This window comes from Rattus norvegicus, chromosome 19 (genome assembly GCF_021556685.1).
Source record: "Rattus norvegicus strain SHRSP/BbbUtx chromosome 19, alternate assembly SHRSP_T2T, whole genome shotgun sequence".
NCBI classification, from domain to species: domain Eukaryota; kingdom Metazoa; phylum Chordata; class Mammalia; order Rodentia; family Muridae; genus Rattus; species Rattus norvegicus.
Window position 1 is genome coordinate 14,062,613 of NC_141552.1, and position 27,909 is coordinate 14,090,521.

The following is a 27,909-nucleotide window of genomic DNA, read 5'->3' on the forward strand; positions in this document are numbered from 1 at the left end:
TAAAGGGCACGGAAAGGCCACCTTGAGCACAGGGGTCAGTCACCTCTTTCACAAACAAGGCAAAGGTCAATGCTCTCAGCTCTGGGAGCCTAAAGGGCTCTGTGGCTCCTAAGCCCTGCAGCTGCAGCCAGAAGCAGCACTGAACAGGATGTAAATGCTGAGTATGGCGATGTCAATAAAACTTTATTTACAAAACCAAATTGGTGGTAGTGGTGGTGGTGGTGGTGGTGGTGGTGGTGGTGGTGGTGGTGGTGGTGGTAGTGGTGGTGGTGGTGGTGATGGTGGTGGTGGTGTCGGCGGACTGGTTCATTTCAAAGCATGCTGGAGTGGCATGGCCACTGAGCATCGGGAAACACAGAAAGGAATGCGACCGGACGCAGGGCTCCCAACACCCTAGACGTCGACCTATGGCACTGGAACAGGGTCCCTGAAGGTAAGTCTGGACAGTCAGATAAGGTAAGTACAATTTATTACAAGGAAATGGGACAAGATAAATCTTCTCTTCATCTCGCTATGCTTAAGCATCTTTAAGAGTGCAGGGAATTCATGTCTCTCAGTCTGGTTTAGAAAAGTGTTTAGAGACAGCAAGAGTACACTCCATGGTTCCCTGACGAGGGTTCCAGGGATTCTGATATCTGGGTCAAAGTGAAAGTTAAGGAGAAAAAGGCTGTCAGGCAGGGCAAAAAGATTCCAATTTCTGGTCTCTTTGGGCTGTAATTTTTACTGTGTTCAAGGCCATGAATGCAGACAGGGTAATAACGAATACAGAACAAGAAGCTAGAGCTTCATTAAGACAAAACGAAAGTAAAAGTTTTGCCCTCTGCACCACTGCCTGAAGCAGGTTTTTCTAAGTCTTTTCCCGAGGATGGCATGTTGACCATTAGATTCACAAGATGATAATGACGAATTCACCTGCTTTTTCTTTTCCTATAATTAGGCCAGCATCGATTCAAGGTGTGGCCCAACCGACTTATTATAAAGGATGATACTGGTTGGTTGAAAAAGGTAGTAGCTTTCTATGAACCATATATTAAGTTTTTATGTATATTAAAATTAACATTGGAAAGAACAATGGTAGGAGAGGTAGCTGGAGGACAACTGCTGCAAATGCTTGCTTTTGAAAATGCTAATTAAGAGTACAGGAGAGCATTATTACCTATAAAGGAGGCTGGGGATATTAATGCTTATATGAAGGCATGCAAGGGTATCTTTTCTGAAAATGGAAAGATGCATATTTGGCACGTATTGATCCAGATAGAGTTATTAAATTATATGTTTAAATACTCTTGAATATCCTACAGGCACTTTCGCTCAGGATGAGTTGCCTTTAGAATGGGTTTATATTAAATAAAACTTTAACCAAACATTAACAATTAATGAGGAACAAATTTCTTTAATTATTCAGCAAGGCATACAAAGACCTGTTACTCTGTGGGGATATGATTGTGCTGCTATTGTTTTCCCATTAAGCAAAGATAAAGTGGAATATTTAATGCAGATGTCTGAGGTTTTTCAATTAGCCATGATTTCTTACACTGGAAATGTTGAATTTCATCCTCTCCATAGTAAATTGTGGGATTGCTTTAAAAAACAAAAAAAATTTGATAAATACACTAATTTCTGTTGATCCATTACCATCAGCCCTTACTGTGTTTACAGATGGCTCTAAGACCAAGATGGCTTATAGGACCAAAGATTAATTTTGGGGACAAGAATCTTCTTTTGGGTCAGTACAACAAAATGAATTATTAGCGGTAATTAATGTATTCCAGGATTTTACTCATGATGTAAAAATATTATAGCTGAGTCCGCTTATGTTGTAGGAGTAGTACAGAATATTGCGACTGCTGTTGTTTCTACATCTAAGCCTATATTAAATGTTATTCTCACATATTAAAGGACTATTGTTATTATGAAACTCTAGAATATTCATTACACATACTAGATCACATTCAAAATTTCCAGAATCTTTAACACTTGGCAATCATATGGTAGATCAATTAGTGGCATTTGCTACCCCAGAAGAACACATTCATAATCATGCCAATACAGGATATTTACATATTAAATATAAGATTCCCTATTCTCAAGCCAAACAAATTATTGCTAATTGCCTATGTGTCAGTCTTCACGTATAAAATGTATTCCATCTCAAATTAATCCCAGAAGGATGCAACTTAATACATCGTGTCAGATCGATATAACCCATATTTCTGAGTTTGGTCGCCTTTCATATATAGATGTAAGCATAGATAATTTTTCAAAATTTGTGTGGGCTACACCATTGCCAGGAGTACGCACTGCTCATGTTATACAGCATCTATTGGAAACTTTTGCTGTTATGGGACTGCCTTCTAAAATTAAAATTGATAATGGACAACATATATTTCTTATCAATATAAACAATTTTGTCAACGATATCATATTGTACATATTACTGGTACAGAACACAATACACAAGGACAAGCTTTTGTTGAAAGAATTCACCATATCCTGAAATGACAAATTATAAAATTAAAAAGGGGGAAAAGAGATGGCCTTATGCAACCTGAATGGAGTTTGCAGACCAGTACCAGGGCTATATTGGCACAAGCATTATACGTTATTAATTTTCTTAATTTACCACAAGGTGAAGTTATATCAAGAGCCAATAGACACTTTGTTGAACTTCCCCCAAGAAGGCATGGAAAAGACAGTATGGATAAAAATTGCCCGGGATGCTGAATGGCAGGAAAGGACATCATTGTATATAGGGGAGAGGGTTTTGTCTCATTACAGGATGGGAGACTATTCTGGTTGCCCGGGAGATGGATCCAAGCACAGAATAATAAGAACTGCTCCCTACCCTCAAAGGAATCCAGTTAAACCAGCTACATTTTCTCCTGATGGATGTTCTCAGGAGATGAGGAGGTGTCCTCCATTACTGAGGCCCTGGCTTCTCTTAGTGTCCACAAACAACAATGGATAAGGATCCGTGCAGTGACAACCCTATTACCTATGTGGGGTCAGGTGAAGCGATTAAGCACTGAAAGGAATAATTTTGTCTCCTTCAGGAAAGTCCTTTACGGCTGAGCACTTATTCTTAGCAATGTGTGTTTTACTCATGGTTTCTTCTGCTGCGGACAATGCCAGTTATCGGGCTTATATTGCTTATCATGATGAAATCCTACTACTTTTCTGTTAGTAAATATATGGATAATGACACAGAACATGATTGGAAGTTAATTCAAGCCTATTTAGAGGGTAATGAAAGTGCTTCAAAAGTAATTAATGCCTTGAAATATGATGTTCGAATGTCTTTTGGTAAACAGCTAGAAGATATGGAATAGCGAAATTATTGGCTGATCAATTGACAGGATTAGATCCCAAGGCTTGGCTTCAAAGGATTTTCCATAGCATGGGAGGAGCTAGTTTTGCCATAATCTTATGTACATTATGTATTATGTTGCTTTATTTTTACATGACTAAACCCCTACAAGGACCTTTAGCTATGTTATGTAAAGTGTTACTTTAAAACAAAAGAAAAAAGAAGGAATTGTTAAGACATAGAGATGCAGCTCCCAGGCAGGGTCAAGAAAGGCCTGGTGCCAGATTCAAGTAGGGGCTGGAATGCCGCTCTGGAGAAGAAAATGTTTTTCTCACTTGGCCTTAAATTATGTTCTGCTGTGTCCCGTTTTGTGGAAGTGGTTCTAACGCTCTCTTGGTAATGGTGAGTATATTTTGATTATAATAAGAGAGGTTATTTGTTATATGAATATTTTTAGAAGAAGCTTTCGTTTATTCGTCTTTCTTTGTTTAATCTTCCCTCATTGTTCCTGGTATCCTGGGAATAATGATCTTATGGTATCTTGACACAATGAAAATTGTAGTAATGCATATTCTTAGCTTAATAAGGATTAATAAAGCTTACAACTGCGTGCAGTTTCTTATGCCTTTGCTCTGCACCCCCTGTGTCCTGGGGGTATGCGACCATACCCAGGGCCCCAACTCACTACACATTGACAATGGGTCACCGCACAAAACACAGAAGCATCTACCTTAGTCAAAAATGGACATTTTATTGAATGCACACACTAACACTGATTGATCACATCCATAGCTAAGATACTAGGGGCAGGTCCGTGGCCCAAAATACATTCTTCTAAACCTATGAAGCGAAAGAAAGAAAGAAAGAAAGAAAGAAAGAAAGAAAGAAAGAAAGAAAGAAAGAAAGGAAGGAAGGAAGGAAGGAAGGAAGGAAGGAAGAAGAAAAAACACAAAAAACTTAAGCTTCTCATAGGAACTTCGCAGGAAGTGTTGTCTGGCGGTCAGTTCTGATTAGGCCATTTTAGATGAAACAGTGCATAGTGACCCTTAATGTGATGGGCCCTATATAAAGCTTTTTGCAATATTGGAATTTTAACAAACCTCATCCAGAACATACAGCAGAGGCAAGGATGTGATCACCATGTCCTTGCTCTCTATCAGGTTATTTTTATGTGTCCTTGATTGTCAGGCATAGAACAGCAACAATCTGAAATAGCTGGTAGACATGGAACAAAGTGGCTAAAACTATAGTTGTGGGTTACACACCTCAACTGTCAAAGGCTAATGCTGTCCTCAGAGACCTCGGAGGCCCCTCTTGTAAGACTATCTATTGGAAAGTGGAAGCAGGTTTATCTGAGTTCAAAGTGAACAGGGCCAGCCAGGGAGAGGGCAACATGGGATACTTGAGACCCTGTCTAAAACCAGCACAAAAACCAACCCTTCATTCAAAGCATCATCTATTAATTCTTTCTTATTTACCACTTTCTCCCTACCAGCCTTTCAGTCTGGAATGGTAGAAAAGGACTGGGAATGTTCCTTCTATTCTAAGGACCTTGATCTCTCTTTCCTTAGGTCCACATTAAGAACACATGCAAATGGATATCACCATCTGAACAACTTAGTATCATCTACTCAGTATATCTAGCCTAATACTGTGCTGTGACAATCTCAAGCTTCCCTGAGTTTCGCTGAACTAGCAAGAAGTATGAAGTACTGAGGCCACACCCCAGTGATCCTTTCAAGGGGTTAGAAGAAAACCATGAGAGATGCTCCACTTCTTTGTCCTTAGATTAAATCACATTGACACAATGTGGGTGGACTATTTAACCAGACATGTTTCTCCCAACCCCACCTTTCTGAGTTCAGACCATGGCAGAATTCATGCCCCACCACCCTAGATATTGAGTTTTGTGATATGTAATTATTATTTAAACCTATGTATTAAATTTTGTCATTTTGTTAATTTTTGTGGTTTTCCCAGTCTTCTTTGATTAACTTTCCTAGTTTTATTAATTTATCCCCTGTGTTCTCTGGTATTTTGTCCTTCCCTTCAAACTAAAGTATTCCTTTTAGGATCCTCTACAGAGCTGTCTTACTGGTTACTCATATTTTGTTAAATTTATTTTTAGTATGCATTCGTCAGCACAGTAGCTGGGCAGCTGCCTGCCCTCCATGGTATCAGATCTACTTTCCAAACAATAACGCTCAACTCTTACAGGCTGTGTAGCATCTTGACTGTTTTTGTTCCACTTGGACAGCCCTCAGGACCAGGCTCTCCTCTCCCTTAACCATGGCTGCTGTCCTCTTCCTCTCTTCTCTCCATCACACATGTTCTTCCTTTATTCTCTGGCAGCTTCTTCTTCCTTCTTCCCTCCTCATGATCCTCTCTAGCAAAGCCCTCAAAGCTCCCCTCCCCCATCTCTCTGCTGTGCAGCTGTTGGCTGTTGGCTTCTTTATAATCACAGTTAACTGGGAACAGGGTCAGTTATTTGGGGTTAACCAGTCCTGAGTTCCACAAATTAGCATTAAAATACAAGCAGAATTAGGCCAATCCACTACAGGGATTTTTGTTTGTTTGTTTGGTTGGTTTGGTTTAATTTTCATTTACCTTTTTACTTGTTATTTTATTTTTGGCTATTTTTTATTAATCGGTTATTTTATTTATTTACATTTCAACTGTTGTCCTGCTTTCCAGACTCCCCTCATCAAACCTTACATCCCGTTTCTGCTCAGCTTTGCCTATGTGACAGTGCTCCTGCACCCACACATATCCATCCCCACCTCACATCTCTAGGATCTGCCTTTGGTGGGGCTCCAGGCCTCACCTTGAACCATAGAGCATCCTTGCATACAGTTTGGCTGGCAGTTTGGCCCCTGGGAGCTTGGGGATTAGGGAAAGAAGATCTGTTCAGATATTAAAGCCAATGTTTGCTGCATTCTCTTCTTTTTCTGGTTATAGGTGAAATTATGTTTGTGTGCTTCTCTTTTTTTAAATTATTGAGAGAAGATTAATTTCTTGGTTTTTCTTGGGTATAGTTTAGTTCATTGTCTTGGAGTTTTCCTCCTATTAGCCTCTGTTGTGCTTTCTTACAGAAAAGAATTCTTTAATTTGGTTTTGTCATGAAATATCCTGGTTCCTCCTTTTATGGTGATTGATGATTATGCTGGATATAGGAGCCTGTGTCTGTATTACATCTGCCCAAGATTTTCTGACTTTTAGAATCTCTGTTGAGAAGTCTGGTGTAATTCAGATACGTCTCAATTTATTTGTTACTAGATATTTATACCTTACCCCTTTTAATGTTCTTTCTTGATCTGTGCATTTAGCGTTTTAATTATTATGTGAATGGAGGAATTTTTCTGGTACAAGTAGTTTGATGTTCTGTAGGCTTGTTGTACCTTTATTGCCTTTTCTTTCTTTACCTTATGAAAGTTTGCTGCTATGATTTGTTGAAGGTGTTTACTGGATCTATGAACTAGAAATCTTAATTCTCTTCTCTATCTATTATCCTTAGGTTTCAACATTTAATTGTGTCCTGAAATTCATGGATGTTTTGGATTCAGTAAACCATACATGTTTATCTGAGATGGGTGTTTTGTGCTTTGTGGGATGACCTCCTTGACCCCAGGCTGCATGAAGAATCTCAGCTGACAATGGGGACATAAATCATGAGTTTGTGTAGCAAGACCCAGGCCTCTTCCAGGTTCTTAGATATTAACTGAGAACCTCAAATACAGTAGTAATGTGATAGTGTGGTGTGAATCTAGTTACTCTTCTCTATTTTGATATAGATGACTCTTTTTGTGTCATGGTCAGCTTATAATGACTAGAAGACCTAAGCTTGAGAATAACCAAAGACTACATTGCTTCTCTAGCAGCTGAGCTTTTAAAAGCCCTGGTGTGACAGCAACTTTTGGTGGACATTCTGGATTATTCCTTCTGTACTTTAACTCTCTGTGTCACTTCCACCATGAGTAAGTTAGTTCAATTCCATAAATTGAAAATCCATCACCTGGAAGAAATACTCTTTTTTTTAAAGATTTATTTATTTATTTATCATATACAAGTACACCGTGACTGTCTTCAGACACACCAGAAGAGGGCATCAGATCTCATTACAGATGGTTGTGAGCCACCATGTGGTTGCTGGGATTTGAACTCAGGACCTCTGGAAGAGCTGTCAGTGCTCTTAACCACTAAGCCATCTCTTTAGCCCAAGAAATACTTTCTGAATATGATCTGAGATTGGCCATGGAAAAAGGGTAGCTTGAACTGTCCCACCTAGGTTCTGGGCCTGCACAGGCCTGCTCTCCAAAAGAAACCTGTGTTCACAGCTGTTGGCTGGCTAAGAAAGATTTCACGAGACATGATACACAGCCCTCGGACTTCTGCTCCAGTCATCTGCACAATTTTTCCCGGACGATATCCTCATACCTCCAGCAGGCGGGTGATGAAGCTGTCCACTCTCAGCTCCCCTTCAGCCATCTTGTGGGCACCAGACTCTCCTCCCTGCAGCAGGAACAAAGGCTTCTCCATGGTGGCTGCAGCAGCAGTGGTGGTTTGGCATTCTCACCTAGGAGGCCCTATGCCTTTCTACCCCAGTTCCAACTCACCTCAGGCCCGGGCCTTCCCCCCATCCACTTCCCACGGAGCAGGGAGAGCAGCACCCACTAGAAATAAAAGGGAAGCCCTTGGTCCTGCCAAGAGTGAACCCCCAGTGAAGGGGCTTGTTGGGGGGGGGGAGGGTGGTAATGGTGGGAGGATGAGAAGGGGAACACCCATATAGAAGGGGAGGGGGAGGTGTTAGGGGGATGTTTGCCTGGAAACCCACAAAGGTAATAACAATTGAAATGTAAATAAGATATACCCAATTTAATAAAGATGGAGAAAAAAATAGAAAGAAAAGGCACACATTTAAAACAGAAGAATATGGACCCTAATTTTAAACCACAGCTCTGTCAATTAACTATACCTTAAGGAAGCTCAGAAAAGCAGGCCAAACAATTAATATTTTCTCGGTTTAAGTAAATAATAATGTCCGCTTCTTGCTATTGTGGAGGGAATTAAATAGATAATATGTAATCATGGAAGTTTTGAAGTACCATCCATTTTTCTGTTCATTAAATCAATCTTACTCATTTCATTGATGAAATATGTATGTTTTCCGTTTCACAGTTATATGTATAATAAAACCAGTATAAAAACCTTCAGAATATTCAGTTATTATAGATATTTGTCATTTCTTACAGAGGGCAACTATGATTGACTACACCCAATTCTATAAAAAACAAAACTCAGGAAACCTGGCCCTTGGCAGCAATGAATCAAGAAATATCTAGGATGGTGGGGCATGAATTCTGCCAAGCAATGACCTCAGATAGGTGGGGTTGTGAGGAAGATGTGTGGTGGAATAGCACACTAGATTCACGTTATATCATCTTGATTTAATCGAAGGACAAAGAAGTGCAGTATCTCTGATGGCTTTCTTCTAACCCCTTGAAAGGTTCACTGGGGTTTGACCATAGAACTTCATTCTTCTTGCTGGGACAGCAACACTCAGGGAAGCTTGAGATCGCCATAGGCACAGTATTAGGCTAGAAATGCTGAGTAGGTGATACTAAGTTATTCAGATGGTGATACCCTTTTCATTTGTTCTTAACGTGGACCTAAGGAAAGACAGATCGAGGTCCTTAGAATACAAAGATCATTTCCAGTTCTTTTCTACCTTTCCTGAATGAAAGACTGGTTGGCAGAGAATGGTAAAAATTCAAGAATTGGTAGATGATGCTTTGAATGGAGGGTGGGTTTCAGTGCTGGTTTTAGACAGGGTCTCAATTACCCCATCTTGTTCTCTATGTTGCTCGTCAGGTTCACTTTGAGCTCAAATAAAGCTGCTTCCACTTTCCAACAGGTAGTCTTACAAAGGGGCCTCCAAGGACTGTGAGGACAGCATTAGCCAATGAGAGCTGAGGTGTGTAACCCACAACTATAGCTTTATCTGAAAGACCCTCAGACAGAGGAGACTCTCGCTCCAGTACTGAGGACAATCACCACCCCATGAACACACAGGACTCAGTCTTGATGTAAAAACAAGAGGTTTACTTTGGGATACCAATGCACTGGGGCTCGACACGGTCCTCACGCAGGAGGGATGTGAGGAGCCTCAAACAACAGAAATATACAGCTTAAAATGTCAGTTAAGATTACACAGTTTCCTTAGCTCAGCTATTTCGTGCCAAGGATAACTAGGCAGATGTTTCTCATCCTGGAATTCCTGGGATAAGGCCGTAACCACATCAATGCAGCTATTTCAGTATGAAGGACGTCTGACTTGATATATGTTTTCTTATCCTGGGGTTCCCAGGACAAGGACCAAGGATATCTGTCTTGGCAGGTGTTTCTCTTCTGGAGTTCCCAGGACAAGGCTATAGCTATGTCAGCCTATAGCACAGCTGCATTCAGTACCAAGGATATCTCACTTCTATAGTGGTCAGTCAGCTTCCCAGAGATGTTTCCTGTCTTCTAATTGCCCTGCAGTAAATATGTTCTGTACCCTCTGTTCTTATGGTCCGGCAGCTTCCTAGAGAGTGGGTGGGAATGTGCTTTCTGTACTTTCTGGTCTATTGTCTAATGTGTAGGGGCTAAGCGAGGGCCAGCTTAAAAGATTCTCATTCGTAAGATATGGCTGTACTGATATCAAACGGGGATCTTTCATATCCACTTTCTTCCAAGTCTACCAGCCATCTCAGATTGTTGCTGTAATATGCCTGACAATCAAGGACATAGAAAAATAACTTGATACACAGCAAGGACATTGTGATCATATTCTGTGTTGTTATGTATGTTCTAGATGAGGTTGGTTAAAATGACAATATTGCACAAAGCTTTATATAGGACCCATCAAATTAAGGTTCACTATGCACTGTCATAGCTAAAATGGCCTGGTCAGAAGTGACCACTGGATCACTCTTCTGTAACTTCACATGAAAGGCTTGTGCTTTTTGTGTTTTTTTATTTTTCTGTTTTTTCTTATTTATTTATTTATTTATTTATTTATTTATTTATTTATTTATTTATTGTTTTATATGTTGTCAGGAAGATAGTTCAAGTCATGGATCTGCCCCCAAAATCTGAGCTTTGCTACCAATACTGTAAACAGTATTAGTGTATGCATTCAATAAAATAACTTGTTTTTTTTTTAGTAGGATAGATGCGTTTGTGTTTTGTGGGGTGATCCATGAAACAGGAGTGAAGATGCTTGTTTCTTACTCTGTCCACTGAGTTATGTCTCTAGGCTTGTCCAACTCCTTTGGCTGTACCACCCCCCACACACACACATTGCTGACTATTTTATTTTTCAGATGAAATCAGACGTTATAGCTTAGAGAGGCCTGTAAGCAATCCTGCTTTTGTAACTTAGGTGCAGAGAGGAGAGCCCCACACTCAGCCTGAGGGTGCATTCACTGGTGGATCCAATATTTCAGTTTCCTCTGCTAACAGATCACCACATTGTTGCCAGGACCATAATGAATGCAATTCTTTCTCCTAAGGAATCCGGTGGCAACTGTTAAATGTTAAGCACAAAGCTTCAGGTTGTACCTATAATACACACCCACATCGCAACCTACCCTACAGGCTATTTCTGGGTGTGATTTCATGCACCTGCACATGATGAGACAGGAGACCTCTTTGGCTACTTATAGTAACTGGTGTGATTTCTCAGTAATCTTTAATGGGTAATATTGCTGACTGAGGAGAATTTGAGGTAGGATGAAACATTTCTGTGCAGGGATTGGGGAGGAAGCACTCATTTAGATATATAGCAATGACTTAGGTTTTTCCAATCAAGCCTAGAGCCAAATTTGGCTTTGGAAGCATGTGGTGCTCAGTGGCTATGCCACAGGGAAGTCTCCTGAAAAGGGCACATCAGCTTTTGCTCAGTACAGGGAGAACATTAGCAGGGAGGCAAAGTCTGTTCTCCGTGACATCAGCAGTCCCTTCGTGGACATTCTATTGTCTCCTAGAGAGACCTTGGAATCCCTGTGACGTCACCAGTATCGTTGTGACAACCAATTCCCTACTTTTTCTCTTAGTGTCCAAAGGATATATCCACAGACATGTTTGCCCGTCTTCTCAGGCGCTTTGGGAGAGTTGATGTTGATAGAGAAGAGTCTAGAGTGAAGCAAACGAAACCTAAAGGTAATGATGGACACAGGACATGGGGAAGGTGGAGTAAGTTCTGGGCAGTGTATGTTGAGCTTCCTCTCAGGGGTGAGTGTGGGGGCCTTCAGCTGGCCTTTATAGCAATGGGCCACAACCACTGGAACATCTCCACAGATATTGAATTCCATGATTATCACAATTCCTGAAAGTCAAGGTTTTCACATTATTAGTTTCTCCATAACCACATGGAGGATATGGCAATGCCTATGCTATTATTGGGTGAACTTCTAGTCTTTACTTTTACAGTGCATTCGGTATGTTAAATTGATATAATAACACCATAAGTAGTCATGGAGGGTATAACTTTTCTGAATTAAACAGGGCATCAATGTACTTCACTTTCATTGCTTCTTTAAATTCAGTGACTATCTGACAGTAGTAAGAGGGAGAGAACTGTGCTCCTGGCATGACCTTATATTCTTAGAACTCCTGTGACTACCTCTGGCTGACGGGGCCAATCTTACCTTCATATATTAGAGGTTCTGTGTGGCAGATATTTTTCTACAGTAGCCAAACTATATGGAGCAGGTAGAGAAAGAGCCTGTAACCTATTGGCACTTCTGGGGCATTTGTCATTTCAGTAGGGGGAATTAATAAATCTGTTGACCATGTCCTCCCCCTACATGACTTTTTAATGCAAAGTTATTGGACTAGAGTAACAGTGTAGGATATCTGAGTATCCCTGATCAATCAATTCATTGTGGATGCTGAATTGATGATCTGACTTCTGAAACCAGAGGGGTGAGGGTCCTGAAACCAGGTTGTAGCCTGCGTACCTGATAATAATCCTGGAGAAGGCATCTCTCTGGTACTTGTAAGCCTGTGTGGGCGGGCATAGGGAACACCTGGCTGCTTACATCTCTTGGTCTCTATATAGTAGTGGGGGAACTGTGATCCACTTAGGATGCCTCTTACACATAGACCAAACTCCTTGCAGTGACACTGGCTTCCAAGCATGTTCTCCTGTTTGGACCTCACTGTGGTCTGTGTATGCTCTATGCATTCACCCCATGCGGGTTCACTTGTGTTCTTCTACCTACAGCGGCCTGCAGACAGACGTCATCCCCTGAAAATGTCCTAAACAAGGTGCAGGCCAACGAGGAAGAGGAGAGGCTGAATAGAGAACTGGAGCTAACTACCAAGGAGAGAAATGAGCTGACAGATCGCCTCCTTTATGTGACAGGTGGATCCATGAGAAAGAGGTATGCATTGCTCCAAACAAACGACCTTGTTCTAAACCTCATCTCCCATAGATAGGAGATTCAGAACCTGACCCTTACTGAGGAGTGAGATTGAAAATGGACTCTCTGATTCTGCCTGTTGAAAATCTGAACTTGCAATCTGAGTGAAGATTTCAGGGATAAAGTCACTGGAGCATGAGTTCCCAGTGTACAATTGGAAAGCCCTTGACAGGTGGTAGTTTTGCAAGGTTCTGGGTGCTGTGAGTTTGTGGAGAGTGTTTGTGCTTGCTAGGAAGGTGACTGAACGCTATCATCTCCTGGCAGCAGCCTTAGGTGACAGGTCCCACAGTGTTCATATCAATGCTTAAGTAGAAGGCCTGAGGCTCTGGCCTGCTCCTTCTTGTCTCTGTGCGTTACACTCTGAGACAGTAATGGTGCATGCATTTCTACTGATTCTCATTGTGCTCTTTCCATATTTGTCTCTCTTTCTCATTCTCTGAGTCTGTTTACTTTTCTTTTCTTTTTCTTTTTTTTTTTTTTTGGTTCTTTTTTTCGGAGCTGGAGACCTTACTTTTCTTTTCTTGTGGGTGTGCCCCAGCTTGTGTGTCTGTGTGTGCACAGCTCTGCATGCATGTGCACAACCTTTATATGTTTCTCTATCCCTCCACCTTTGGAATTTAGGGGTCTGTTTTTTGACCTCAGGATTTACCTTTATAATAGTTTCATGGAGGTGTAAGTGCTTTATTTTGGAAGCCCCACTTTCAACAGCACAGTTCTTTGCCTGTGTAGTCACATTTGTCTATACATTTGTATGCCTTGGGCAGATTATAAGTTTGTGGCAATATCTGGTCTCATCTCCAGAATTATGTGTACTGTCTGCCTCTAGAATATTAGTTATTCGGCTTGTAGCATTCCACTTGTCAAAACAGGAAAAATGAAATCAGAGGTTTCTGGATGTGTGTGTGTGTGTGTGTGTGTGTGTGTGTGTGTGTGTGTGTGTGTGGTTGGGTAAGCTCTGTGGCCTAGGCTCTTGACAGCATAACAGGTTTGAATGCAGATCCAGCCCTCCTGATTGAAAAAAGTGAGCCAGGGAACCCTTTATCTGGGTGCTTAGCTTCTGTTGTCCTGGGCACACAATTCCAAGTTTCTGAAGCTGAAGAAGATCCAAATATGTAGAATTCAGAAAGTGTCCTTCCAGGGCTGGGGTAATACAAGACATAGCCTGAGTTCATATAATCCTAAACCTTGATGTTCATTGGGTTCTATCTTCCTGGGGCCAGCCCCTACTTCAGGCCAAATCCATTTTATGAAAACTTGAAGATAAAGGAGAAAGAGGTCATGTCATTACTGCACAACTTAGACACAAAGAACATTGAACATCGTGAGAAATTTCAGGAGCTCAAGAAGGAGATTAACTTCTATCGGTAAGTACTGGTCAAAAGGGCCCATCACTTGTGGAATATCCATTGCTGCCTCTCTTTGTTCTGGACTGGAGAGCCTGCAGCTCTGGGTCCATGTCTTCTGCTGTTTAAATATCACTGTGCCGTGGGTCTTTTGGACTCAGTTTCAGTTCCATAAGAGACTGTTACTTATCACCACAGTGTCTATGCATCTTTAGAAGGCTCTGGATAGAACTATACTGATTCAGGCATCAGAGTGTTATTAGGCCGACCTGGGCCTCTGGGGTCATACCAGGTTTAACAAAGCTCAATGTGGGGACCACATGGTTAGCATGACCTCCCTTGGTCATACTGTCCTCTTGTGGTTGTTTACTGCCTACTAATTGATGTTGCCCAGATGCATTGGGCTTTCATGGATAGTTGTAGATTCCTTGTTCTTTTGGAGAGACATGGACTGTTAGGTGCTTGGGTCACAGAAACAATTTATTCTTCCCTGGATTGGCCGTTTGCTGTTTGTGGAGCAGCCTTACATGTATGGAGATGTATTCTATGAAGTCTTTATGGGTATCTGGGTCCTGGTGGAGTTTGTGGGATTTGGCAGTTGGAATGGGAGGAAGAGGCTTCAGGATCTTACTATGCAGAGTGTGTTTCCAGCAACCTGCACAGCCGGCTCCTGATGGACCAGGCATGTATGAAGAAGAAGTTGGTCACATTGAAGCAGGAGAGCAAGGAGTTAGAGCGATATTTGTTTGAGTTGAACCCGAATGCTGAAGACGAACAGGAGAAGACCAGCAACCTCCAGACCCAGCAAAATTTGGTAGGAACAAGCAGCTGAGTCAGATTAACAATGTCTGATACCATTTGCCTATTGGATACATCTTTGCTTCCCCTATCATCTTTCTAATCTTCCCACACCCAATCAGTCACCCACCTCATGTGATAGAGTTATTCATTGCTCTGTCTATGCACAAGTATTCTGGGATGTTAACCACTTTTCAGAAACTGAATTATGGGCAAGTACACTTCTCTGCCCTTTTTGAAACTGCAGTCCAGAAATGGTGACAGAGGAATAACATATCACATGACTGCATCTCCCTGTCATAGATTGGATGCTATGAAGAGTTTTGAACGAGTTCTTGGTCGTGTGACAAAGGTCATACAGGGGTCATGTGATGGTTGGATGCACCTTGTAGGGATAAGAACCAAGTGCAAATGGCAAATGAGTCCTGGTCATTGGCTTTGATCTCAGTATCATGTGGCCTTCTACTTTCTTCCTGCAATCCAGTTAGGTCTCTTCTCCTTTCCCCGTTCTTGGTTTTCACTGGTAGAAGTTTGAGGAGCAGCTTGTTCTCCCACAGGACTGTGAGGGTTGTTGGTGACTTTCCCCAGGCTGCAGAGATATCAGCAATGATTTCAGTGAAAAGATCAGTGCTGTCTGTCCAATGCAGCTGAAGGGACAGAAGGCAGCAACTTGACACCTGGTATGCGTGTCCCCACTAAATCAGTGTCTTAATAGCTGCCTTCTCCTCCCAGGTCTCAGGAACTGCAGGAGACATGGCATAGGACAGATCCCAAGAAGACAGCCCCCTGAAGAGTGAGTTTCTCTGTCAGGAGTTCCCTGCTGACGACAATCCTCAACAGTCAAAGACTTTTTTGGGGAGAATATTCTTCTTCTCAGTTAATTTCCTCATTGTATAGAGACCCTAAATTTATGTATCCGTATGCCAGCCTGTCTCATTGAGGTCTTTCTCCTCTCTCATACCGACAACACCATTTGAGAGACATCTGAGGGGACTGCCTTGACATCTCCCTAGAGGAGAAACAGCACTACAACTGTGTTTCTAAATGTTCATTAAGAAAATGCTGTTAAGAAATATTTTTGGTTATGATTTTCATTGAAGTTTTCTTTTTGTTATTTCATAGTTATATATTCTTGTTACTGTTTTTCATTTTTTATACCATTTTAGTTGTTCATTTTATGCCTGTTTTTTGTAAATTGTATTCCTTATGAATAAAAATTGATTTGTAACTCTTGACTCTTAAGACCATCTTATTCAAGTGTCCTTTCCCCTCCTGTAGACTTAGAACTGACAGCTGGATATGGATCTTTGCATGGTCCAGGCAGCATGAGTAAATAGGGAATTTAAAGCCACCAAGCTGTACACAGGGTGATAGTGTCTTTTGTGTGGATAATGTGACTTTTTTTATGGACACACACTTTATGATGTAATCACTGACATACTGTATCCATGCTGTCATGTGTTCTGCTCATCCTAATCTATATCAGTCTACAACACCCATTCCTTATTGACTGTTTGCCCAGATATTGAGTAACACACACTCATGCCTGTAGAGCTGCAGAAAAAATGACAACTTTCACAAAGGAATATAGAATAATCCTAATCGAGAACCATGTGCCTCGGTTTTTCTTACAATACAGCATTAGTATTAAACCACAAAGATAATGACCATCAACGTCATTTTGGGAAATAGGTTTTTATAGGTGCTGTTTCATTTGATCATTCATATGCTGTGTTTTTTATTGTTGCTGATTATATTTATTTTTATCATGTAACTCAATGGATCTTTTTTTTTCAAATGTATGTCTGGGCCACTCCTGAGTGCATTTCCCTCATGATCCAAAAGAGGGAATAGCATTCCCCATTGTAGATGATTGTTAGGGTCCATGTGGTTCTTCTGAGAGAGCAGCAGATGCTCTAACCTGTGAGCCATCACCACAGCTCCTGTAGGTAGCTTTTGTCCTTCCAGGGCATGTGCTATACTAGATGGACGCCATCTTCTCCCATTAAGGAGAGAGATCTCAGGAGATGTGTATGTACAGGTGGTTGAGGGGTGCCTGCTCAATGTGGTAGCCTGCTAGGCATCCACACCGGGCTCTGGTGCCTCCACTGCTCATTGTGCATTCAGCATCATCCTCCAGCATCACTCAGTTTCAATTCCAAACAGAGCTTTCACTTACTATCGATGATCATATAGATTATGCACATCTGATAAAATACAGAAGAGACTAGCCTCCTTCTACAGGCCAACTTGGCATAATGAATTCTTTTGATAGAAAGCAAGATAATTATCTTAATCTATGCAGTTTAGGGAGGTCCTCAAGAGCATCCATAGTGAATGCAGACTGCAGCTGTGACCACATGTTTCTTTTGCAGAGCAGGTCTGTGCAAGCCCAGAACTTAGGTGGGATAGTTCATGTTTCACCTTTTACATGGAAATCTGTGATCGTATTGAGAAAGTATATTTTCCTCGTGACTCATTTACAATTTATGGAATTAAACTGACTTACTGAGAGTGGAGGTGACTCAGAGAGATAAAGTGCAGAAGACTTATCCAGTAAGTCTGCAAACAGATGCTGTCTCATTAGGGCTTTTCAATGCTCAGCAGCTAGAGAAGCAAGGGAGAGGCATTGGTGACTCTCAAGCTTAGGTCCTCTAGTCATTATAAGCTGAGCATGACACAAAAAGTCATAGGTATCACACTAGAATCTAGTAACTAGATTTAACCAACCTATCACATTAATGCTATGTTTGGTGGTATTTTTTGCTCTCTTAGGACCTGGAAGAGGCTTGGGGTTTTCTAATCCTACTCATAATTTATTAATCTTCCCAACACTATGGGCTTTGTTCTGTTAATGCTAACAGCGCCATCCAATACCTAGGATATTTTCTACTGACATGTGTGACGTGAGACAAAACAGTCCCTGTCATCCGTCACCTGAATAAACTTCCTTAGAGGACAGTGTAGTTGGAGGGTCCTTCTTTCCTCTCCAAGATCGAGAAACATTTCCAGTCTTCAGACAAGTGTGTCAGCCATTGTCCAGTGACTGTCTTGAGATGTCCACATTGTCAGCTGAGTGTCGTCATCCAGCCTGCCCTGGAATTGTTGTAGATGATTAATAGGGTTCCAGCCCTAGGATTTAATTCAGTGCTACAGTACTTGGCAAACACACTCAAAGCCCTAGCTGCCACCCTAGTCCTGTGTGCTCTAGAGAAAGAAAATAAAGAACCACATTGTCTATCAAGTTTCTCCTCCAATAGAAGGAGAATCTGCATTGGGTCTTTTAAGTAACTCTAAGCCCCAGTTTCCCCACAGCTCCCTCCATCGATTGCACTATTGGTGCATTTTCAGTAATTCTCACTTTATTTTTGGTGTGCAAAGAATATGCACCATGTCAGTAAAGTGTGTGTGTGTGTGTGTGTGTGTGTGTGTTCATCCATGAACTCACTATAAATTATTATCAAATGACCCAGAAGACCGTGGAGAAACCTGTCGATGTGCATGCAGAATTATGTTACTACTGTTCCATGGCACCTTGCAGGGAACACTGAAATAGTGGGCTGCTTTAATAGAGCCTAAAACCAGGCTATGCATGGTTTTCTGTGAGATTGTGATGTGCAACACCACAACAGAGATCAGCAGAAGCTTCATTTATTCCATGTTGCTGTTACCAAGAGGAGGCAAAGCTTCATCCCATAGAGAGTCTGTAGGATCTGATCAAGGGCAATAAACTCAGGGTTGAAATCAAGCCTTTAGAAACAAAGAGAAAAATACAAAGTCAAGGAAAGCAAGAGCTGTGTTTTCTTCCTCTTTTTTTTTTTTTGAGAAGATCCACAAGAGAGACAACCCCTTCCTCTAACTAACAATGCAGAAGAGAGACAATACATAAATTAAAAATCAGAAATGAAATGAGGGACATAACAATAGACACCGAGCAAATTCCAAAATCATTAGTTCTTACTCCCGAGGACTTTACGCCAGAAAACTGGAATATTTCTTCGATATTGTTGATTTTGTAGACAGATAACAATTACCAAAGTTAAATCCAGATCTGGGAAGGTATTTGAATAATACCCCTAAGAAAATAGATACACTCATTAAAGGTTACATACATTATATATTATATTGCTTTCTTTTTGCACGATTAAACCCCTTTGAGGACATTTAGGTATGTTATAGAAAGTGTTACTTTTAAAACAAAAGAACAAAGAAAGAAATTGTGGTGTCACTGAGATACACTTCCCAGACAGGATCAAGGAAAGACAGCTGAGAGATGCAAGCAGGGGCTGGAATGCTGCCCTTGAGAAGAAAATGTTTTCTCACTTTACCTCACACTATGTTGTACTGTGTCCTATGTTTGTGGATGCGGCTCTCATGCTCTCTGGCTTATGACAAGTGTATTGTGATACTAGGAAGAAGGGTGGTTTGCTATACAGATATTTTAAGAAGAAGCCTTTGCTTAGTCTTACTTCTTTGCCTAGTCTTGCCTCAGTCGTTCCTGGTATCATGGGAATAACGATCTTATTATATCTTGCCAAAAGGGAAAGTGAGGTAATGCATATTCATGCCTATATAAGGGTTAATAAACTTGCAGCTGCATGCAGTTGCATCTGCCTTTGCTCTGCATCCCCTGTGTCCTGGTTATTTGTGACCGTACCTGGGCCCCCAACGCACTAGATATTGACAAGCATCACCCTTTTCAGTGTTAGGTATATATTTTTTTGAAATCTATGATGTGGAGGCGTATTACAGCAACAATATGAAATAGCAGGCTAGCATGTATGAAAATTGCTGTGTTTAAGCTAGGTGTGGGGACAAGTCCTCAAAAGGAGCTGTTAAGATGGGAAACATATAATGCGTTTGTTGCTGGAATTGAGTTGCCTCAGCTGTGTTGCTCTGCCTGCTCAGTGTCCATTCAACATCACTCTGTTTCTACACAGGAACTCAAGGTTTGCCCCAGCCGCCTGTGAGCTGTGATATGGGCAGAGAAAGGCCAGGACACAGTGCTGGTTTTCCACTACTCAGTTATGCTGAAATTTCCACTACTGTACCTGTATACACAAGTACAGTGTGGTCAGTTATTATAGATATTTGTCATTTCTTACAGAGGGCAACTATGATTGACTACACCCAATTCTACAAAAAACAAAACTCAGGAAACCTGGCCCTTGGCAGCAATGAATCAAGAAATATCTAGGATGGTGGGGCATGAATTCTGCCAAGCAATGAACTCTGATAGTTGGGGTTGTGAGGAAGATGGATGGTTGAATAGCCCAATAGATTCATGTCGTATCATCTTGATTTAATCTAAGGACAAAGAAGTGCAGTATCTCTGATGGCTTTCTTCTAACCCCTTGAAAGGTTCACTGGGGTTTGACCTCAGTTCTTCATTCTTCTTGCTGGGGCAGCAACACTCAGGGAAGCTTGAGATTGCCATAGGCACAGTATTAGGCTAGAAATGCTGAGTAGGTGATACTAAGTTGTTCAGATGGTGATACCCATTTCATTTGTTCTTAACGTGAACCTAAGGAAAGACAGATCAAGGTCCTTAGAATACAAAGATCATTTCCAGTTCTTTTCTACCTTTCCTGAATGAAAGACTGGTTGGCAAAGAATGGTAAAAATTCAAGAATTGGTAGATGATGCTTTGAATGAAGGGTGTGTTTCTGTGCTGGTTTTAGACAGGTTCTCAATTACCCCATCTTGTTCTCTACCTTGCTCGTCAGGTTCACTTTGAGCTCAAATAAAGCTGCTTCCACTTTCCAACAGGTAGTCTTACAAAGGGGCCTCCAAGGACTGTGAGGACAGCATTAGCCAATGAGAGCTGAGGTGTGTAACCCACAACTATAGCTTTATCTGAAAGACCCTCAGACAGAGGAGACTCTCGCTCCAGTCCTGAGGACAATCACCACCCCATGAACACACAGGACTCAGTCTTGATGTAAAAACAAGAGGTTTACTTTGGGATACCAATGCACTGGGGCTCGACACGGTCCTCACGCAGGAGGGATGTGAGGAGCCTCAAACAACAGAAATATACAGCTTAAAATGTCAGTTAAGATTACACAGTTTCCTTAGCTCAGCTATTTCGTGCCAAGGATAACTAGGCAGATGTTTCTCGTCCTGGAATTCCTGGGATAAGGCCGTAACCACATCAATGCAGCTATTTCAGTATGAAGGACGTCTGACTTGATATATGTTTTCTTATCCTGGGGTTCCCAGGACAAGGACCAAGGATATCTGTCTTGGCAGGTGTTTCTCTTCTGGAGTTCCCAGGACAAGGCTATAGCTATGTCAGCCTATAGCACAGCTGCATTCAGTACCAAGGACATCTCACGTCTATAGTGGTCAGTCAGCTTCCCAGAGATGTTTCCTGTCTTCTAATTGCCCTGCAGTAAATATGTTCTGTACCCTCTGTTCTTATGGTCCGGCAGCTTCCTAGAGAGTGGGTGGGAATGTGCTTTCTTTACTTTCTGGTCTATTGTCTAATGTGTAGGGGCTAAGCGAGGGCCAGCTTAAAAGATTCTCATTCGTAAGAAATGGCTATACTGATAGCAAACGGGGATCTTTCATATCCACTTTCTTCCAAGTCTACCAGCCATCTCAGATTGTTGCTGTAACATGCCTGACAATCAAGGACATAGAAAAATAACTTGATACACAGCAAGGACATTGTGATCATATCCTGTGTTGTTATGTATGTTCTAGATGAGGTTGGTTAAAATGACAATATTGCACAAAGCTTTATATAGGACCCATCAAATTAAGGTTCACTATGCACTGTCATAGCTAAAATGGCCTGGTCAGAAGTGACCACTGGATCACTCTTCTGTAACTTCACATGAAAGGCTTGTGCTTTTTGTGTTTTTTTATTTTTCTGTTTTTTCTTATTTATTTATTTATTTATTTATTTATTTATTTATTTATTTATTGTTTTATATGTTGTCAGGAAGATAGTTCAAGTCATGGATCTGCCCCCAAAATCTGAGCTTTGCTACCAATACTGTAAACAGTATTAGTGTATGCATTCAATAAAATAACTTGTTTTTTTTTTTAGTAGGATAGATGCGTTTGTGTTTTGTGGGGTGATCCATGAAACAGGAGTGAAGATGCTTGTTTCTTACTCTGTCCACTGAGTTATGTCTCTAGGCTTGTCCAACTCCTTTGGCTGTACCCCCCCCCCACACACACACATTGCTGACTATTTTATTTTTCAGATGAAATCAGACGTTATAGCTTAGAGAGGCCTGTAAGCAATCCTGCTTTTGTAACTTAGGTGCAGAGAGGAGAGCCCCACACTCAGCCTGAGGGTGCATTCACTGGTGGATCCAATATTTCAGTTTCCTCTGCTAACAGATCACCACATTGTTGCCAGGACCATAATGAATGCAATTCTTTCTCCTAAGGAATCCGGTGGCAACTGTTAAATGTTAAGCACAAAGCTTCAGGTTGTACCTATAATACACACCCACATCGCAACCTACCCTACAGGCTATTTCTGGGTGTGATTACATGCACCTGCACATGATGAGACAGGAGACCTCTTTGGCTACTTATAGTAACTGGTGTGATTTCTCAGTAATCTTTAATGGGTAATATTGCTGACTGAGGAGAATTTGAGGTAGGATGAAACATTTCTGTGCAGGGATTGGGGAGGAAGCACTCATTTAGATATATAGCAATGACTTAGGTTTTTCCAATCAAGCCTAGAGCCAAATTTGGCTTTGGAAGCATGTGATGCTCAGTGGCTATGCCACAGGGAAGTCCCCTGAAAAGGGCACATCAGCTTTTGCTCAGTACAGGGAGAACATTAGCAGGGAGGCAAAGTCTGTTCTCCGTGACATCAGCCGTCCCTTCCTGGACATTCTATTGTCTCCTAGAGAGACCTTGGAATCCCTGTGATGTCACCAGTATCGTTGTGACAACCAATTCCCTACTTTTTCTCTTAGTGTCCAAAGGATATATCCACAGACATGTTTGCCCGTCTTCTCAGGGGCTTTGGGAGAGTTGATGTTGATAGAGAAGAGTCTAGAGTGAAGCAAACGAAACCTAAAGGTAATGATGGACACAGGACATGGGGAATGTGGAGTAAGTTCTGGGCAGTGTATGTTGAGCTTCCTCTCAGGGGTGAGTGTGGGGGCCTTCAGCTGGCCTTTATAGCAATGGGCCACAACCACTGGAACATCTCCACAGATATTGAATTCCATGATTATCACAATTCCTGAAAGTCAAGGTTTTCACATTATTAGTTTCTCCATAACCACATGGAGGATATGGCAATGCCTATGCTATTATTGGGTGAACTTCTAGTCTTTACTTTTACAGTGCATTCGGTATGTTAAATTGATATAATAACACCATAAGTAGTCATGGAGGGTATAACTTTTCTGAATTAAACAGGGCATCAATGTACTTCACTTTCATTGCTTCTTTAAATTCAGTGACTATCTGACAGTAGTAAGAGGGAGAGAACTGTGCTCCTGGCATGACCTTATATTCTTAGAACTCCTGTGACTACCTCTGGCTGACGGGGCCAATCTTACCTTCATATATTAGAGGTTCTGTGTGGCAGATATTTTTTTACAGTAGCCAAACTATATGGAGCAGGTAGAGAAAGAGCCTGTAACCTATTGGCACTTCTGGGGCATTTGTCATTTCAGTAGGGGGAATTAATAAATCTGTTGACCATGTCCTCCCCCTACATGACTTTTTAATGCAAAGTTATTGGACTAGAGTAACAGTGTAGGATATCTGAGTATCCCTGATCAATCAATTCATTGTGGATGCTGAATTGATGATCTGACTTCTGAAACCAGAGGGGTGAGGGTCCTGAAACCAGGTTGTAGCCTGCGTACCTGATAATAATCCTGGAGAAGGCATCTCTCTGGTACTTGTAAGCCTGTGTGGGCGGGCATAGGGAACACCTGGCTGCTTACATCTCTTGGTCTCTATAGAGTAGTGGGGGAACTGTGATCCACTTAGGATGCCTCTTACACATAGACCAAACTCCTTGCAGTGACACTGGCTTCCAAGCATGTTCTCCTGTTTGGACCTCACTGTGGTCTGTGTATGCTCTATGCATTCACCCCATGCGGGTTCACTTGTGTTCTTCTACCTACAGCGGCCTGCAGACAGACGTCATCCCCTGAAAATGTCCTAAACAAGGTGCAGGCCAACGAGGAAGAGGAGAGGCTGAATAGAGAACTGGAGCTAACTACCAAGGAGAGAAATGAGCTGACAGATCGCCTCCTTTATGTGACAGGTGGATCCATGAGCAAGAGGTATGCATTGCTCCAAACAAACGACCTTGTTCTAAACCTCATCTCCCATAGATAGGAGATTCAGAACCTGACCCTTACTGAGGAGTGAGATTGAAAATGGACTGTCTGATTCTGCCTGTTGAAAATCTGAACTTGCAATCTGAGTGAAGATTTCAGGGATAAAGTCACTGGAGCATGAGTTCCCAGTGTACAATTGGAAAGCCCTTGACAGGTGGTAGTTTTGCAAGGTTCTGGGTGCTGTGAGTTTGTGGAGAGTGTTTGTGCTTGCTAGGAAGGTGACTGAACACTATCATCTCCTGGCAGCAGCCTTAGGTGACAGGTCCCACAGTGTTCATATCAATGCTTAAGTAGAAGGCCTGAGGCTCTGGCCTGCTCCTTCTTGTCTCTGTGCCTTACACTCTGAGACAGTAATGGTGCATGCATTTCTACTGATTCTCATTGTGCTCTTTCCATATTTGTCTCTCTTTCTCATTCTCTGAGTCTGTTTACTTTTCTTTTCTTTTTCTTTCATTTTTTTTTTTTTGGTTCTTTTTTTCGGAGCTGGAGACCTTACTTTTCTTTTCTTGTGGGTGTGCCCCAGCTTGTGTGTCTGTGTGTGCACAGCTCTGCATGCATGTGCACAACCTTTATATGTTTCTCTATCCCTCCACCTTTGGAATTTAGGGGTCTGTTTTTGACCTCAGGATTTACCTTTATAATAGTTTCATGGAGGTGTAAGTGCTTTATTTTGGAAGCCCCACTTTCAACAGCACAGTTCTTTGCCTGTGTAGTCACATTTGTCTATACATTTGTATGCCTTGGGCAGATTATAAGTTTGTGGCAATATCTGGTCTCATCTCCAGAATTATGTGTACTGTCTGCCTCTAGAATATTAGTTATTCGGCTTGTAGCATTCCACTTGTCAAAACAGGAAAAATGAAATCAGAGGTTTCTGGATGTGTGTGTGTGTGTGTGTGTGTGTGTGTGTGTGTGTGTGTGTGTGTGTGTGTTTGGGTAAGCTCTGTGGTCTAGGCTCTTGACAGCATAACAGGTTTGAATGCAGATCCAGCCCTCCTGATTGAAAAAAGTGAGCCAGGGAACCCTTTATCTGGGTGCTTAGCTTCTGTTGTCCTGGGCACACAATTCCAAGTTTCTGAAGCTGAAGAAGATCCAAATATGTAGAATTCAGAAAGTGTCCTTCCAGGGCTGGGGTAATACAAGACATAGCCTGAGTTCATATAGTCCTAAACCTTGATGTTCATTGGGTTCTATCTTCCTGGGGCCAGCCCCTACTTCAGGCCAAATCCATTTTATGAAAACTTGAAGATAAAGGAGAAAGAGGTCATGTCATTACTGCACAACTTAGACACAAAGAACATTGAACATAGTGAGAAATTTCAGGAGCTCAAGAAGGAGATTAACTTCTATCGGTAAGTACTGGTCAAAAGGGCCCATCACTTGTGGAATATCCATTGCTGCCTCTCTTTGTTCTGGACTGGAGAGCCTGCAGCTCTGGGTCCATGTCTTCTGCTGTTTAAATATCACTGTGCTGTGGGTCTTTTGGACTCAGTTTCAGTTCCATAAGAGACTGTGACTTCTCAGCACAGTGTCTATGCATCTTTAGAAGGCTCTGGATAGAACTATACTGATTCAGGCATCAGAGTGTTATTAGGCCGACCTGGGCCTCTGGGGTCATACCAGGTTTAACAAAGCTCAATGTGGGGACCACATGGTTAGCATGACCTCCCTTGGTTCTACTGTCCTCTTGTGGTTGTTTACTGCCTACTAATTGATGTTGCCCAGATGCATTGGGCTTTCATGGATAGTTGTAGATTCCTTGTTCTTTTGGAGAGACATGGACTGTTAGGTGCTTGGGTCACAGAAACAATTTATTCTTCCCTGGATTGGCCGTTTGCTGTTTGTGGAGCAGCCTTACATGTATGGAGATGTATTCTATGAAGTCTTTATGGGTATCTGGGTCCTGGTGGAGTTTGTGGGATTTGGCAGTTGGAATGGGAGGAAGAGGCTTCAGGATCTTACTATGCAGAGTGTGTTTCCAGCAACCTGCACAGCCGGCTCCTGATGGACCAGGCATGTATGAAGAAGAAGTTGGTCACATTGAAGCAGGAGAGCAAGGAGTTAGAGCGATATTTGTTTGAGTTGAACCCGAATGCTGAAGACGAACAGGAGAAGACCAGCAACCTCCAGACCCAGCAAAATTTGGTAGGAACAAGCAGCTGAGTCAGATTAACAATGTCTGATACCATTTGCCTATTGGATACATCTTTGCTTCCCCTATCATCTTTCTAATCTCCCCACACCCAATCAGTCACCCACCTCATGTGATAGAGTTATTCATTGCTCTGTCTATGCACAAGTATTCTGGGATGTTAACCACTTTTCAGAAACTGAATTATGGGCAAGTACACTTCTCTGCCCTTTTTGAAACTGCAGTCCAGAAATGGTGACAGAGGAATAACATATCACATGACTGCATCTCCCTGTCATAGATTGGATGCTATGAAGAGTTTTGAACGAGTTCTTGGTCGTGTGACAAAGGTCATACAGGGGTCATGTGATGGTTGGACGCACCTTGTAGGGATAAGAACCAAGTGCAAATGGCAAATGAGTCCTGGTCTTTGGCTTTGATCTCAGTATCATGTGGCCTTCTACTTTCTTCCTGCAACCCAGTTAGGTCTCTTCTCCTTTCCCCGTTCTTGGTTTTCACTGGTAGAAGTTTGAGGAGCAGCTTGTTCTCCCACAGTACTGTGAGGGTTGTTGGTGACTTTCCCCAGGCTGCAGAGATATCAGCAATGATTTCAGTGAAAAGATCAGTGCTGTCTGTCCAATGCAGCTGAAGGGACAGAAGGCAGCAACTTGACACCTGGTATGCGTGTCCCCACTAAATCAGTGTCTTAATAGCTGCCTTCTCCTCCCAGGTCTCAGGAACTGCAGGAGACATGGAATAGGACAGATCCCAAGAAGACAGCCCCCTGAAGAGTGAGTTTCTCTGTCAGGAGTTCCCTGCTGACGACAATCCTCAACAGTCAAAGACTTTTTTGGGGAGAATATTCTTCTTCTCAGTTAATTTCCTCATTGTATAGAGACCCTAAATTTATGTATCCGTATGCCAGCCTGTCTCATTGAGGTCTTTCTCCTCTCTCATACCGACAACACCATTTGAGAGACATCTGAGGGGACTGCCTTGACATCTCCCTAGAGGAGAAACAGCACTACAACTGTGTTTCTAAATGTTCATTAAGAAAATGCTGTTAAGAAATGTTTTTGGTTATGATTTTCATTGAAGTTTTCTTTTTGTTATTTCATAGTTATATATTCTTGTTACTGTTTTTCATTTTTTATACCATTTTAGTTGTTCATTTTATGCCTGTTTTTTGTAAATTGTATTCCTTATGAATAAAAATTGATTTGTAACTCTTGACTCTTAAGACCATCTTATTCAAGGGTCCTTTCCCCTCATGTAGACTTAGAACTGACAGCTGGATATGGATCTTTGCATGGTCCAGGCAGCATGAGTAAATAGGGAATTTAAAGCCACCAAGCTGTACACAGGGTGATAGTGTCTTTTGTGTGGATAATGTGACTTTTTTTATGGACACACACTTTATGATGTAATCACTGACATACTGTATCCATGCTGTCATGTGTTCTGCTCATCCTAATCTATATCAGTCTACAACACCCATTCCTTATTGACTGTTTGCCCAGATATTGAG

General features: G+C 41.7%; 2 protein-coding genes across 14 annotated transcripts in view; one reads left to right on the plus strand and one right to left on the minus strand.

The window, feature by feature from the left end:
- LOC147998808 (disks large homolog 5-like) overlaps positions 1-27,909 on the minus strand; it is a 50,462-nt gene that overhangs the window by 11,376 nt on the left and 11,177 nt on the right. For 4 of the 6 annotated variants that reach the window (XM_087595473.1, XM_087595475.1, XM_087595472.1 and 1 more), the window contains one exon: positions 17,850-18,008. The gene's annotated coding sequence lies outside the window, so the exon portion shown is untranslated. Of the gene's footprint in view, positions 1-7,741; positions 7,817-17,421; positions 17,520-17,849; positions 18,009-27,909 lie in introns of all 6 variants that reach the window. The other 2 variants (XM_087595478.1, XM_087595474.1) reach the window with 2 other exon arrangements.
- LOC147998809 (disks large homolog 5-like) lies at positions 216-27,607 on the plus strand. Of its 8 annotated transcripts, none has more exons than XM_087595486.1 (7): positions 216-433; positions 1,660-1,726; positions 11,401-11,506; positions 12,573-12,732; positions 13,992-14,135; positions 14,766-14,928; positions 15,645-16,140. In XM_087595486.1, the coding sequence occupies exons 3-7, from the start codon at positions 11,425-11,427 to the stop codon at positions 15,672-15,674; spliced, it is 579 nt and encodes a 192-aa protein (XP_087451612.1). In that variant the 5' UTR covers positions 216-433; positions 1,660-1,726; positions 11,401-11,424; the 3' UTR covers positions 15,675-16,140. The 8 variants fall into 8 exon arrangements, with proteins under 8 accessions (XP_087451612.1, XP_087451615.1, XP_087451611.1 ...); XM_087595484.1 differs by lacking the exon at positions 1,660-1,726 and adding an exon at positions 9,219-9,278 and having other exon boundaries at positions 257-433; XM_087595485.1 differs by lacking the exon at positions 1,660-1,726 and having other exon boundaries at positions 251-433.

Coding starts and splice junctions, on each gene's coding strand:
- LOC147998809 (XM_087595484.1), top strand. Junction 11,507..12,572: donor GAAGCAAACGAAACCTAAAG/GTAATGATGGAC, acceptor TTCTACCTACAG/CGGCCTGCAGACAGACGTCA. Junction 14,929..15,644: donor TCCAGACCCAGCAAAATTTG/GTAGGAACAAGC, acceptor TTCTCCTCCCAG/GTCTCAGGAACTGCAGGAGA.